At 28.0% G+C, this 16,042-nt stretch overlaps 2 protein-coding genes across 5 annotated transcripts; one reads left to right on the top strand and one right to left on the bottom strand.

The window, feature by feature from the left end:
- Positions 1–511: 511 nt before the first annotated feature.
- Positions 512–2,933, top strand: LOC111315864 (uncharacterized). 4 transcript variants are annotated; one of them, XR_016342258.1, is made up of 8 exons: positions 512–970; positions 1,080–1,167; positions 1,255–1,340; positions 1,800–1,878; positions 2,035–2,094; positions 2,189–2,314; positions 2,422–2,493; positions 2,664–2,805. XR_016342258.1 is itself a non-coding variant. In XM_089761020.1 (8 exons), the coding sequence occupies exons 1-7, from the start codon at positions 636–638 to the stop codon at positions 2,475–2,477; spliced, it is 825 nt and encodes a 274-aa protein (XP_089617146.1). In that variant the 5' UTR covers positions 512–635; the 3' UTR covers positions 2,478–2,493; positions 2,664–2,805. The 4 variants fall into 4 exon arrangements, 2 of the variants coding, with proteins under 2 accessions (XP_089617146.1, XP_022773616.2); XM_089761020.1 differs by having other exon boundaries at positions 2,427–2,493; XR_016342259.1 differs by having other exon boundaries at positions 513–970; positions 2,189–2,310; positions 2,427–2,493; positions 2,664–2,737.
- Positions 2,934–3,254: 321 nt separating this feature from the next.
- Positions 3,255–7,269, bottom strand: LOC149518894 (uncharacterized). Its single transcript, XM_089760407.1, has 6 exons — positions 7,156–7,269; positions 5,407–5,657; positions 5,115–5,301; positions 4,847–4,932; positions 4,641–4,732; positions 3,255–3,759 (listed from the first exon to the last, which is right to left on the bottom strand). The coding sequence occupies exons 1-6, from the start codon at positions 7,267–7,269 to the stop codon at positions 3,647–3,649; spliced, it is 843 nt and encodes a 280-aa protein (XP_089616533.1). The 3' UTR covers positions 3,255–3,646.
- Between the last annotated feature and the right edge of the window lie 8,773 nt (positions 7,270–16,042).

Below are 16,042 nucleotides of genomic sequence, written 5' to 3'. Positions count from 1 at the left end.
CATTTTACATAAACTAATATAAATTTTGTTATTTTCTTTCATTTGATTATGTTAATAATTTTTTATTTTTTTTTTCAAATATAAATTGTTTTAAGTTAATTTTTCTTAAAAAGAATTTTTATATTAATAATTTTTTAATTTCTATTGAATTATTTTTTTATTTTATAATACTTTTTAGCTATTTTAGAAGATACCAATTACATTAAAAGAATTTTTAAATAAAATATTTTTAATTATTTTTTTATTTTAAAGTAGTTTTATAAACATATAATAAAGTAAAAAATAAAAATTATTATGTAAAGTGAAAATTATTTAAATTTTATATAAGATTTTATAAACTTTGTTTTTACAATCTCAATAAACAAATTCTATTTTTCTTTAATTTAAAATTGAGTTAATGATTGATTATTTAATTATATACATGTAATGATTATTATTTGCTAACCCAAGATTAAAAAACTCTAACTTATTATAGAAACCGCTGACTAGGGGATTATGTTCCTTTAAATGAAAATCACTTTCGATTGAGGCTTGAAAAACAAAAAAAAAAAGAAATTCTCTGCTGATTTACCTGAGAAAAGCCCGAAAAAGTTTCCTTTATACCAAACACGGGAGAAAAGTAACGGTAACGAAAGATGAACATGGCAATGAAAGGTTTTTTTTGCAACCCAAATGCAAGTAAAAATGAAACCTATCATCATCTTCTTCTTCTTCGTCAGAATTTACAGCCCTTTTCCTTTTCTTCTTTTTTCTCTTATCCGACAAATAACAACGACGACAAAAAGAAAAAGCCGCCTCTTCGAATCCGAGCAGCAACAGCTGAAGAGGGCAGTTCGACTTCCAATGTCACAAGCACAGGCGATGTTAAAGGATCGGGGACGACAGCGAGAGGGAGGAGACTTCTTAAGATGCGTGAAGAAAAGAGGAAGCGAGAACTCGACAGGCTTCACAATTATCCTGCCTGGGCCAAGTACTTTCATGTTTCTTAAATTGTTTTTTTTTTTTTATATTTACCCTGCATTCTACTTGTTTGATTTATTGCCTCTGTGAAATTTTTTTCTCTTTGGCATTCAAAACAGAGTCCTAGAAAACGCCTGCAAAGACGACGAAGAACTACGAGCAGTTCTTGGCGATAGCATTGGCGACCCTGAGCTTATGAGGAAACGGGTCCGTCAGTACCCTTTTCTTTTCTTTCCTCAACCTAATCAACTATACCTCTGTTATTTCAATGAATTTTCTAACTATGTTTTGCAGGTTGAAGAGCGTGTTCGGAAAAAGGGTAGAGAATTTCACAAGCAAAAGACGGGCTCTGTGCTTTCTTTTAAAGTCAGCTTCCGAGAGTAAGGCCTCAATTCCCGCAATCAACTATATAATTAGTTATCCTTGCTAGTAAGTACTTTCAGTGTTGAGACTTGAGAGTAACTCTGTTATATTTCCATACCGATAATCTGGGTGTGATCAAATTATCTTGGTTAAAATATAGTTAGAAATGAACCTCGTAGAGCAATGAATGGTATTGTTAAGCACAGATTGAGCCTTGCTGTAAGATTATGCTAAGGCTCCATTTGATTGGTGTTTTGCATTTTGCTATTTGTCCCCTTGTTTTCAGTTTTTTTTTTTTTTTTTTTTTGCTTTTCATTTTTTATTGAAAAAGGCAAAAAAAAAAAAAAAAGGTTGAAAGCATCAACCAAACTGAATTCTAATTTAGGCCTTAGTCTTTCTTGTTTCTAGGAAGTAGCTGATGTTTCTCTACCCTTCCAAGTTGTATAGTAATTTTTATTTTTTTGATGGATGTACAGTTTTAACCCACTTGATTCCTATATATGGTTTGAGTTATATGGACCACCTTCTGATCGAGAAGTCAATCTAATTGGTAGTGTAAGTAGTTTCATTCTCCTTCTACTTCCTTCTTTTGGCAACTTGTCGCTAAATTTAGACTATTGTAGAGAGAATCATTCTCTTATTTGCTCTTAATATGTGAACGGTTTATTACTTATAAACTAATTATATTCATTTAATTGGAGATATGTGCAGGTTATTCAGTCATGGTATCTTATGGGACGCTTGGGTGCCTTTAATTCCTCTAATTTGCAGGTTTGACCATAGTTCTTTTTGCTCCAATTTCTTTTCCTTCAGCTGTCCTTGCTATGCAAGAGAAAATAAGCATGTTAATTCATATTGATGACAGTTGGCAAATTCTTCAATGGAGTATGATCCCCTCTATGACGCGGATAAGGGTTTTAAAGTGATGCCATCATCATTCCATGATATCAGTGATGTTGAGTTTCAGGATAACTGGGGCCGTGTTTGGTCTGTATGATTTCATAGATTCATCTGCAATTTTCTTTTCAGTATCATATAGTCTATTTTCTTACTGCTCTTTCTCTTGGAATAATGACTAATTTACATGTTCACTCGCAGGGTAGACCTCGGTACTTCTGATTTTTTTGCCATTGATATCTTACTCAACTGCATGACAGTATTGAGTGCAGAGTAAGTTTAAGTTATATTAATACGTAAAATGAAAAATAGAAACAATTATGTGATCAAATTTCATGCTTAATATATTTATTTGTTCAGTTGTGCTGCTCGTCTTAACTTTGGTTTTTCATTTTCTTATGCTCTCTATCTCTCTCGCCTACCTTTTTTTGTTTTTATGCCAGTTACTTGGGCATTCAACAGATTGTTTTCGGTGGTCGCCGCATCGGTGATTGGGAAGAGGGTATGACAAACCCCAACTATGGCTATAAGTACTTCAAAATCTGAACCAAATGTCGATCCAGATACTATAGAAAATCTAGAAGGCTACATGTGTATTTGGATGCTTATACACTGATAGACTCTAAAGATGGCCATCGATGGGCATCCTTTCTGTTACTGATCTGATTTTGAAAGGTAGATGCGAATCAAGAATCCTACTTTTTGTTCGTTCATTTTTAATCTTTAAAGGTGGTTCCATAGCAAATTGTAATGCTAGAAAAAGGCTAAAATGTAAATGCAAATATGGATCCCAAGTCCACCTTTTATCTATTCTTAATCTCTGAACCAACCTCGCCTAACTGGGTGGGTTCAATCTTGGTTTAAGAAAAAGTCCAACTCCAAGGTTTATATCTGACGCTCTACATATTTGATTGCCAAGAATAGAAAATTTTAATCCTATCAGCTTGCATTCAGTGATTTGATAGAAATTTTCCATGCAACTGCCCTGTGACCAAATGAAACATTCAATCTTTTTACTCAACAGGCTCAGGATCTAGCATATGCTGCAATTCATTAAATTGGCAAATGGCAATAAAAATCTGCCACAGTGATCAGATGCAAGCAAAAAAAAAAACAAAACAAAACAAAACAAAAGTTAAAAAGAGTCCCTAGAAAGTAATCACAAAAAGTGTACCTGTTTGCTGTGAAATCTGCGCTCCTAATATCAGAGACTGGCAAAATAAACCTATACTGATTTAATTCATCTGTGATTTATAGGACCTTCAGTGAACTATGACTAGGGCTAACATTAATAATTTTCGAACTGACAGGACAAGAAGAAATTGAAGTTGTTTCAACCAGTAACATGCAGCGGTTCTTTGACAGATAATGCTGTCCTGATCTGATGTTTCAGGGTTGATCCAAAGTGTTCCAAACATTTTGTAAGTTACCACTGCAAAGCGAGGGAGCGAAATTTCTTCCTTCTGCTTGATCTTCTGTCTTCTCCCGAACAACTTTTGCCTTCAACTTTCTTCTTCTCTAACTTGATATTTTTGGAACCTGACCAATACCCAATCCAAAAATCTCATGTCAGAGTTCTGAGAACACTGAAGATTGTCTCTTCCCCTTTTTTTCATTTAACGAGATTGAATTAACAAAGATATAATATATATATATATATATATATGCACACACACACACACATGCTTAAATATCTTATTAATTCCTTTTTCAGTTTGAGTTTTAATTACTAAAACTTTTAAAATTTGCTCGAAACGAATAATAATTGGAATCCTTCTGTACATATAATTGTCTAAGTAGATCATAATGAATATATACTTTTATTGTTTCGTAATAACCATCAAATTATTATGCATATATCATAGTAAAAGATAAGAAATCCTAATGGCAAAAGATCTAATTGAAACCCCAAAATGTGAGGATGTCAATATCTAATGACTTAGATCTACTATAGAACTAAAAACAATAAGCGAAGCAAGATCCAATATATATATATATGTTGTACAAAGGAAGTCATAGCTTGAGGATAGGGAAAGGATTGCAAATACTAAGATTTAAAACTCAGCCTACTAGATGCCACTTCTTAATGATGGTTGCATGATCTAACTAAGTTAAACTTATACATATCAACTTTCTTATTGATGAGTTGATATTATTCGATTTATTGATCACATATAAAATCTATACACTGATATAGTATCAAATATAAACTTTATATATGTATATGTATCATTTATTCTTTCCTTTGTGCCAAAAACTTATAAAAAGAGTGAACGATGATCCCATAACAATTATAGAAGGAATAAAACTGATATATAAAACTCAGAATCACAATTAGAATAGCGTAGCTGCAAATTGCTGATTATACCATTTGCTTTGATTATTAAAATCGAGATGACAAGTGGTTTTGAAGAGAGTACCTTGGGATAAAGGTGACAATGGATGGTAAGTACGGAAACAAGCAGATAGTTCTTTCACATTCCTTGCCACTGGAACTTGATAGACAGGATACCTAATAAAACATGAAAAGCCATTTTTAATTTGAACTCCCTATATTTATACATTGATTGGTAAGAATCCCTAAGCCTCAAGGATATAAAAAGAAATGATGACAAATAAAGCATACCAAGCTATTGCCATCCAACTATAAGGTGAAAAATTCGAGCTGCAGAGATCTACTAAACCCAGATAATGTTTGGCCAACTCATTGATCTGTTCAAAACAGCTCACAGTAAACTGACATAGATAACTGGTTCTCTGAACTTTTCATGCTCTTTCAGAAAAACATGAGATCATAAAAAATTATTATGAATAAAATGAAAAGCAATCAACTATATTCATGTGGAAATCGATTGCAGACGTGCAAGCTCTCAATTGAATCACGTAAAACTCACCTTTTCTTTGAGTGGAACTAAATCATAAGGACTTGCCGTCTCGTTGTATTGGTAGTACAGGTAGCCACATTGATCTGTTGTTTGAGTACACGATGAACCAAACTGAGAAGTGGTAGAATCGTCCCAAGTCGCATTGGAACCCAAACATGAGCTATTGCTTGAAGACTTGTTAATTTTGTCTCTCCCCCTATCATCATTATAAAAAGAGTCGTTTTCAGGCTTTGCCCTGTTTCCCAAGTAACATAACACCCAAATTCAACAAGGGGAAAAAAAGAAGGAGCGACTAGAATACCAAATTTTCTCATCAATTTGATCCAACAGCGAGCTGGATGAGGAAAAGGGTTTCCTAGTGTATATTTGCAAAGCAGATAGGGGAGGGGAATAGTACTGAACAATGCGGTCGCCATTGTTCAACACAATTGGGACACCAGCACCATAGGCACTCCACTCAGTAAAAGAGTGCCAAAGGTCACTCAGAGTAAAGCCTTCAAATCTATCCTTCTCAGGTGTTTGCAATAAGCCATTGGAAGTTTCAAAACTTCTCTGCAAAGTATTAGAAAAAGAAAAAAAAAAGTAAACAGATTAAGAGATTATGCCCACTTTTATTAGAATTATATCTGCAAAGAATATTGCCGTAAACAAAAGAAATATCTCAAGGGAGAGTTTCTCATTGCTTTTGAACTAAAACCCTCATGTATTGTTAATACTTTTAATTTTAGTGATAAATTTTAAATATTAATAGCAATAATAATAAAAAAAAGCCTCTTCAATGTATTACTATTCAAATATTGATAACAATAAAAAGAAAGCCTCTTCAATATATATTATGATATAAAGATTTAGGGCAGTATTATTCTTATCAATCATGTTAAGAAGATTGTTATTTAAATATAAAATGTGACACAATTACATCTCTCATACTATAATGTATAAAATTAACATTTCTATACCTATCTTATCTAACTCTAACATTTATAAACCGCCCAATTATAATCTTAATTTTTTATTTTTATAATATTATGTAATTATTTTTTAGACAACTTCTCACCTAATTAATAAATTTTATTCACACTCAAAATCGACAAATGAAGATTTAATTGCTTAATAAAAAATATATAATGTTCAGTAAAACTCAACACATACTTTCTGATTCCATTTTTATCTTATTACCCATATCTCTCCCATGTTTTTTTTTTTTTATAATTATTATAGTGCATTTTTAACTTAGCTAAGAAAGAAAATTTTTTTTTTTTTAAATTACAATATTCTTTAACCTTTAGTGCTTTGGTATTTAATTTATTTGAAATTGTTATCTAATAACTAGTGGACACTTAATGAACTTATTTAATCACAAGACTTATTATAATATTTATTCAAATTATGACTTATAAAGAGTGTAAAAGATAGCCAGGGAAATAATTTGTCACAGTTCACTATCTACAAAAATTTTTTTTCTTTAGCTTTATCAACTAAGTTTCGATCGTATCAATAAGGGTTTTTTTTTTTTTTTTTAGTTTTATAATAAGTATCAAAATAAACTATTATTTACACTTATATAATATTATTAAAAAGTTTTAAATATTTATATTATATTTTCTCCCACTCCATTAAAATTTTAAATCTAGCTCTGTTTATAAATATCACAATAATTAACTTATTTTCAGAAAAATATCATACTTAGGACTTCAATCTTTATAGTTAATGAAAAAATTTTCTAGTGATTGATACAGAACAAAGTACAAAGGCAAATCACATTATTGCTGTGGTTGAATTCATTGAATTCATAATTATTTAATTATACAGTAGTTATAGTATAGAAGTGACAACAAACACTTGTAAAAAAAATAAATGTCTGATACAAATAAAAAAAAACAGAAGCTAAGCATAAAAACATTTTTACAGATGAAAATATCCCACCAACCCCTAAAAAAAAAAACAACTACTCAGGAGGCAAGAAATAAAATTGAATGAAAAGAGGATAACGAAAATTTGTGAATGGCTAAGCTTTGATTAAAAAATTGTACAGAAATGAGAGGTTTACCTTATTAGGTGGCAATCGGATAGGAACAACGGGGCTAATACATTCAAGAAAGCATTGAAGATTGGAATGGTTTGAACCATACGGCATTGACAAGTCCCAAAGAGAGAATGACATTATTGGTGCTTGTAGGCTAATGTTATTCTTTGGCGGTTTCTCCAATAGGAAACGAAAAAGCAATCCAGATTGTATATCGACTATTTTGTTTCTTGTCAATTCTATTTTTTTCTAACTCTTAGTTTTGCCTTAAAATGTAATGAAGTACTTAGAAGTGGCGAAGATGGTTAAATTTTTTTATTTGAGTCTCCAAAGAAAAAAAAATTAAAGTAGAAATTGGGAAAACAATACAGGACTGGAATTTGATATTATTTTTTGAAATTTAAGATACCCTAATGAATTATTACACTGTTGTTTCCACATTTGGCAAATGACAACCAATCCTCCTTGATTTCCGTATCAACTGTGGAGCTTTATTTTTTCCAAATTCTTAAATTCATAAGGTATATTTTAGATATATTTTGCAAATATATGAAACACATAATTTTTCTTTAAAAGTGTCACGTGGCAGCTTTATGATTTATCATTTTTTTTGGCTATTTTTTAAAAATATATAAGAAAAAGGAGGAGTAATTGCTCTTTGATTTAACCAAAGGAAAAATAAGAGAGATATGTGAAAATTTTCTAAACTGAATAGCTAATTAAAATCATATTTTGACATAAAAAATATAGTTAAAAAATTAACAAAAATTATAATTTTTGCTTTTGATACGTAATTTTTGAATAAATCAAAATATCACGTTTTTTTATATAAAAGTATGATATTTGTAAAGCCAAAGTTTGTTAGGTCCCACTTTGAACTTGTCAGACCTCACTTTGATCGTGATATTATTTTTATAAGCTTTAGATGATGTAAGGTTTAAAATAAAAAAAAAATAAAAGAATTAAATATCAAAATAAAGAAAAAAGAATCAAGCAACAATGTCATGAAAGAAAATCTTAAATTTTTTGAAATTTTGATCATTTTTTATTATATTATAATTTAATATTAAATTTGACATATTATTTTTAATTTTATTAAATTTTATTGTTATATATTTAATTTTATTTATTTTTGAAAAAATAATAAATTTTAAGTATTTAAGTAAAGTAAATTATACATTTATGTCAATTTAAGTCTTTTAAAAAATCATTAAATCATGATTTTCCTTTTTTTTATTTTTTTGCTTTTTGGTTTTTACTTTGCAAAAATAAATGATAAAAAAATTAAAGATAGTTGATCTTAACCAAAGTAGTTATTGATAAAAGGTAATTTTTTGTTTTTATAAACATTATTTTTTTCACATGAAATGTAGTTAATCATTACAAAAATAAAAAATAAATATAATATTTTTTAATATCATCGATATTTTTTAATAAAAAATATTGTGATAGATAAAATATTTATAATAAAATATTTTTAAAAAATTTAACTATATTTTTAATGTGAAAAATATAATGTTTAATATCAATAACTATATTTTTTACATAAAAAATATATTAAATGTGCCTACAATACCCTTTCTATAATCAATATGTCATTTATTATCACTCTTTTTTTATCAAGAAAGTGAAATTATGTGTCAATAAGTACTTTTCTTTATGTAAGAAACATTGTATGTGTCTATAACACTCTATCTCTAACAAATGTGTCATTCATTATCTCTCTCTATTTGAAAAGTGAAATTTTGCGTCAATAATTATATTTCTTACATAAAAAATTTAGGGTTTTTTCAAAGTGGGTGGTCACATTTCTGGGGAGGGAAATCTGAGCTTAGATAGGTTGGTTGCATCATGGAAATTTATGGTAAAAGTTGGGTGAAATCTTGGATGGAATCTGATTTTTGTGTGGTTTGATTTGAGTAGGTTTGAGGGAGTGGTTTTTCTTTTTTAAGATAGATGACATAGTAGTCAAACTTTCCTGAGGGTTCATCAAAGAGATCAACTTCAGGGTCTCCATTCTTATATATTTTTTTGAGCTTTTGCTGGGAAGATTTTTTCTTCTTTTGCTTCTTTGGAACATCATCATCCAGGAAGCTTCTATATGCGTCTATCTGGCATTCTTTGCATTGACAATTTATGTCACAATAACAATGTCCTTGTGGATATTTATATGCACACATGGGATTTCCATTGGACTGAAAGTGTGTGATTGAAACATCAAGGAGATCAGCTTGACATCTTTGCATCAGAAGCTTGTAATTAATCACCAATCTTAATTTTTCACGAACTTGTTCTGAACGTTTATTGACATAAAATGCTTCACATGCCCATAGAGAGAAGGTTGGTTCAATTAATCCTTGAGCCTGGAGAAGTGAACATTCTTGGATTGCCTGCTTGAAATGATCTGGGTTCATACCTGAATGACTATCTTTTGTGAGATTGTCATTTTTATCTCTTTTAAAGGAAAGGGAAATGAAAAACTCCCTTGAAGATGTTTTTCCTTCTACCTTTGAGACTGAATCCCATATGAACACTGTCAAATTAGATGACTCAGTTGAAACAGATGATACTAATTACTCAGATGAGATAATGCTCCCTCAGATCTTCATGACAGAACTAACAGTTGAAGTTTCAGATAATACTCCAGAAGTTCACAACCTTAATGCAATGGACATTAAACAACACCCTCTTTCACAACAATCACATATTCCTCCGATTGCATCATGGAAATTTGTGGTAAAGGTTGGATGGAATCTTGTTTTTGTGTGGTTTGATTTGAGTAGGTTTGAGGGAGTCGTTAACTCTCTTTCTAATTAATGTGTCATTTATTACCATTTTTTCTTTATCTAAAAAGTGAAATTTTGAGTCAGTAACTACATTTTATACATAACAAATTAAATGTGCCTGCAATTTAATCAATGTGTCATTGATTAACACATACTCTCTCTAATCAATGTGTCATTTATTACCTTTAAAATTCTCTATTCTTTACCACTTCAATATTATATATGGATGTGAAATGATAAAATGTTATCGGGAATGTAAAATAAAAGAGTTGGTGAGACCCGATGAAACTTTGCCTGGCATATAGTGAAGTAGAAGAGGGGTGATATTGAATAAAGCAATTAAATCTTCTTGAAGTGTGGGGTCAAATTGAAAAGACAAAAGCTAGATAATTTGAACATAAACAAAAGCTTTAAATAAGAGCCAAAATGGTTGTTTTTTGTAAAGATGTTATGTCAAAAGCATCCCATTTTGTAAATTTTTCATTTAATAAAAAGAAATTTGGTAGAAGGATATGGTTGGAGATAAGATTAGTAAATAAAAAGATTTTTCTTTTTCTTTTCTCTTCTATCATTTCTTTTTTTTTTTTCATTTTAAAAATCAATTTGTATAATTAATTTCTTACCTTTTGTCCTTTTTTTTTATGATTAGTATAACAACTTATTTTCTTCTCTTTTAAAAAACAATTTGCAAAACCTACACTTTTGCTTTTTCATATGAAAAAGAATTGGATCAAGATTGTAGAAAAAGGGTTTGTGGGAAAGCACGATGAAAAAGAGAATAAGAACGAGAGAGGGAGGGAGGGAAAAAAATGAAGCTTTTAGTCGGAACTGGCCATCCATTCCAACACTATGATTGACCATATCAAGGCAGATGTCTCAATTGATGAGATCAGGTAACTTTTTTCATTTTGAAGAAGTTCTTTTTTGATCCTATCATTTTTTAAAACTTGATTGTTAGTTTGATAAGATGCAGATCGTTTTGAGCTATTTTTAGCCAAGAAATGGTAAAAATTCTGTGCAATATTTTTTTTTTTTTTTAAGTTTTAAGGTTTCTATTTCTGTGCAATAGTTACAGTATTAGTGATGTTTTAGATTTTTTGTTTCCAACACTTCCATTGGTACTTTTATTATATATTTTTTTTCTATTTTGGTTATAGTGATGTTTCATTTATTGTTGCTAATATTATCTTGATTTTTATGGTTATCATTTTAAAATTTTGCTTTTGACAGTAATTATTATGAGTACGTATTAATTATGTTTGTAAAAGAATTTTTTGTGAGACTTTAAAAGATGAGGTCTAATTTTTTTACTTTGTTCTAATATATTGTCATATGATATTTTGATAATAAAGTTTTTAAGATTTCTTTTAGGTTTTGTGAATTTAAGTTGCTCAGTTGTAATGATGACTCTTTTATAAATTGATACTAAAAATTTGTTTTATCTTATTATCTGATGATATATTTAATTAGTTAAGAAGGGTTCCATATTGACACTAAGGGTTTGTTTGTTATATTTCATATGATATAAGTTAAATGAATAACAATATATATCATTGAAAAAGCTTGATAAAGAATTGTTTTCAAAGGATAATAATTTCTTACATCTCATTTTGATTTGAGAAATATATATGTGAAGTTGTCATCTTTATGCCTATTATTATCTTAAATGCTCCAATATTGATATTGATATTGATATTCTGTTTTAGCTCCATGGCTTCACCTTTTATTTTGTCTTATTCCTTTTTGAAAAAAAAAAAAAATTATCTTCCTTTCCTCTTTCTTTTTTTCTTTTTTTTTTTTAGAGTGTTCAATGCCAATCAATCTCTTCACCTCATACAAACCTAAGAAAATTCAGTAAAGAAAATTAACCAAAGCAATTTTCAAACATACAATACCTTATCAAGAATTTTAATGGAAAAAGTTATTAATAAAAATATCACAAAATATGTTATTCAATTAAAAAATGCCAAAAGCAGTCTAAATTTATTCATACTTGGAAATAATGTTTTGTAAAATGCTTTAAATAGCTTTAACATTAACTTAAATTAAACAAGATGATCATAGGAGAAAATTTTATGTGATTAAATCATATTCACAAAACAAGAAGTATTTAAAAAAAATATAAAATAAAATAATGATAAATCATGTGTCAATTAATCACATGTAGAGAAAGATGAAAAAGATGAAAGAGTTAGCAAACATTCATCTTTCATTTTTTACTTTATGATGTTATTAGCATTTAATATTATTAATTTTAAATATGTTTGAAATTATCTATTGTATCTAAGAATTCAATAATGTTCCATGATATTCAATATTTCTAATTGTCATATCAATATTTACTTATTTTTTTAATTCGATTTTATACATTTTAAATTAAGTAAGATATTAACTTGAAATGAAAAGTAGCCAAATGAGGTGGGTGTTATACATCAACATGCTAAAGATAAGACATCACTCTTGAAGAATTTATACCCATTGAGATGCATACGAAGAATTGTATGTTTCCTTTCTTACAATCTTTTTTATGGTTTTTTTTTTAGTTGGATTCTCTTTCTACTTGATTTTGATCAACTTCAGTACTCATTTTTAGATATGGAAATGGGAATTTAGGTACTTTGAATATTTTTGGTACAATATTGATCAGGTAAAATTCACCTACTTAACAATGATCGTATAGCCCATTAATCTTAAAATAAAATAAAGCAAAATTAAGTATTAAAAAATTTAATCCTAAATTAAATAAAGCAAAATTAAGTATTAAAGAAATAAATAAAATTAATACATTTAATCTTAAAATAAATAATATTAAAAAATTTTAATCCTAAATTAAGTATTTAAATTGTACAAATGTTTTCTTATCATTTCAAACAAAACTAAAACTTTTAAAGCAAAAACCAAAGGAAATAGAGTATTTTAGTTTTTTTGTTGCATTAGGTATGAGAAGGTAGATTTAAATCTCATAAGAAACATTGACTCTGACAATGTCTCTTACTATGATTTCCAAATAGGTCTGTAATAATTTCTCCGAAATATAGCTGTTTAAATCCATATTTGCCAATTGACATTATCAAAGCCAATGTTCCTTATGATGCCAAGTAATAACTACCATGTATTTTCCATTCATACACATGATCAAGTAAATGGGTGTATAGAATAATAAATAGGATATAAATAGAATTTTCCTTAAATAAAACAATTTTTTGGTTTTTTTACCCTTTTACTTTGAATTAATTTTTATAGTTTTTTTACTTTTACCTGTCCAAATATTTTCTCATAAATGATGTCTTAGATGACTATTTTTTACCTAAGTTTTTGTTTATTTAAGTTAAATTGAAAAATATTGACATAAAATTTTTAATAAGTCGCAAGATTGGATATGTACATTATCGTTTGACGATCAATCAAAAGCTTAAAGAGTTTTGATCTAAAAATGAAATGATAAGTACAATGTCAAAGTTCCTTATGGCATTGCATGCTAACAAAAAAATAAAATAATAAAATTTTTAAAAAATGTAAAGTAAAAAAGACATTGACACATTCTTTCTTACATCCATAAAAGAGGGATAATTTTTTATTAGGAGAGATATAAGACTTAAGACTTCGGTTGATTTTTTTTGTCTAGTAGACTTAGGAGTTAGATAAAGATGTTTTGTTTTTATTTTATTGCATGCATGAATCAGAAATAACTTTTGATGTAATAAATTATTCCACCTAAGTAAAAGAAAACATGAATAATGATAATCATATTTTATTTAAAGATTTTGAAATTATTTAATGCATATTGCCTTTTAAAAAAAGAGTAATGGTAGATTTGATTTATGGAAATGATGAGCATGTATGTCATTGAAGTTTCTTTTGTTAGTAGGTATTTTGTGATATTGAATAATATCATATTTCAAAATCAAATTTTACTCTAAATATGAATTGCACTATTATTAATACTCTTCTTTTTTTTTTCTTTTATATTATTATTTTGATAGGTGGAATTGACTTTGTTTCTAATAAAAGTTGCTTGCAATGATAATGTAAGGTTTGCTTTAAACTTTCAAGCTATGAGTTTGTAAGAGAATTGTGAGTTTTCATAAATAACAATTTTTAATGTGTTATTTATTGCTACCCATTGCTATTAACTAAGTATGGTGTTAAATGTTTTCTACAAGCGGAGCAATAACAGGTGATCTTTTAATTTCTTATATTTAAGTATTTTTTTAACTAAATTTGATTCTTTTATGTTATGGAAACAAGGTTATAAAGTTTCAATTAAGGAGTTGAGGAACTTTTTCTCTTTCCTTGTAAAGAATAACAAAAAAAATGAAACAGGAAAAAGTTGAGAGAAATATGTAAAAATTGTTGGTTTTTTTTACAATGCTTATGAAAAAAAAAATTGAAAAAGTAAATGAGGTTCATTTGCGTGTACTTTTTCAGTGTTTAGTTATTCTTACAGGTTAATTAGTGGCTAGAAGAGGTACATGTTTAGATAATGACAATGATGATTTTTGGATTGTACATACTTTGCATCTTAATTGTTATGATGGTAATTGATGGTAGTTGTTGCTTATTAGATTTTGAATTTTAAATTTGCTTCTGTTTATGGTTAGGAGGGTAAAAATATTTTAAGCTAATATGTGTAGAAAATATCCAACCATGTTTTAAATATGAATATTAATTTTGTTCTTAAGTGTGGTGATAGAGTGAGATGCATTGATATTTTGCATTTAATGTAATTGCCAAGGAAGGAGTTAGCATTAGATAGATTATATTTTAATTTGAACAATAGTTGACATGTGATGGGTCATTTTATTTTTTGTGATAATTATAAGTTATATACAATTTAAAAAAAAACACTTTCGTGATCAAGTTAGTTTTCTCTACCTTTAAAAAAGGTTATAGCATCATGAAAATTTTTGTTTCCTTTATACAAATGATGGCTAATGAACATGTGTAATTATTTATGTTGCTTTTTAACACATGATACATCGATGGAGAAGTCCATTAAAATTGTTTATTAAGCTCACTTTAAAACACATTTTTGTTTAATTTAGTGCTCAAACCGAATGGATAGGTCCAATCAAGATATGTATCTTACATGTTTCCTTCATTACTTATAATTTAGTGTTTTCTGTTGGTAGATGACGATGCAATCAAATATTTCCTATTCTGATCCTTAAGGGATTGGGAATGCCTTTGTCAAATAGTTCTACACTATTCTTCTTACATAATGGTACAAACTTTTTTCTTAAGCAATCAGTTTCTTAGGTAGCTAATTTTCTTTAAAATCATTTGACAAATGATATATAAAGCTTTAATCTTGATTGGGTTTTTGTATTTTATTGACATCCATTTGCGAAGTCCGCTTTATATTAGTGTTGTATTTTATTATTAATTGTTAATTATTAATATATACATGTCAAGATTACTTCAACTTTTTTAAACACAAGATTTGTAAATTCAATATATATATATATATATATATCAACAATGATGATAAATATAAATAATAGTATAAATAGGTTTACATTATTGATATATAAATGTGATAAAAATAATTTTGTTCTACATTGATACTAGCATATATTAAGCATGTGAAAAAGAACATGTTTATTTGAAACTCTTTTTTTTTTTTTTTTTTGCTTTTGTGCCTTTTTTATTTGTTCATTGAGACGTGAATTTGTAGATGATATAAAAAATTCCAATAACAAATTGGCTATAGATATCAAATTGTATCTTAAACCAATTCTGATTGCAATGAATTTGTCCTCGACTTTCTTATACCCATCTAATTGATCAAATAATCGATCAATTTTTACTTTTTGGTTTTCACAAATTAACAATCTAATTGTCCAGTGATCTTAATCTACTAATTAATTAAATTTAACCCATAATTCATTACTTTCCTTTTCATAACATTATTCATTCTCATTAAACAAAAAGTAGTACTAGAAACAAACTATTAATTGTAGTAGTGGAATCAAATTATAACAAGTTTTGAAATTAAGGTTAGATAATTAACACAATTATAAGTAATCCTTACAATTCTGAAAAGAAATAACCTTATAAAAATAGTCTTATTATATAGTAGATCATCTATAATAGTATAATCTATCAATTAGTTCATATTTTGT

This window comes from Durio zibethinus, chromosome 5 (assembly GCF_047325235.1).
Source record: "Durio zibethinus cultivar Kanyao isolate XHJ-2024 chromosome 5, ASM4732523v1, whole genome shotgun sequence".
Lineage (NCBI taxonomy): Eukaryota > Viridiplantae > Streptophyta > Magnoliopsida > Malvales > Malvaceae > Durio > Durio zibethinus.
This window is presented reverse-complemented; position numbering and strand designations above follow the sequence as displayed.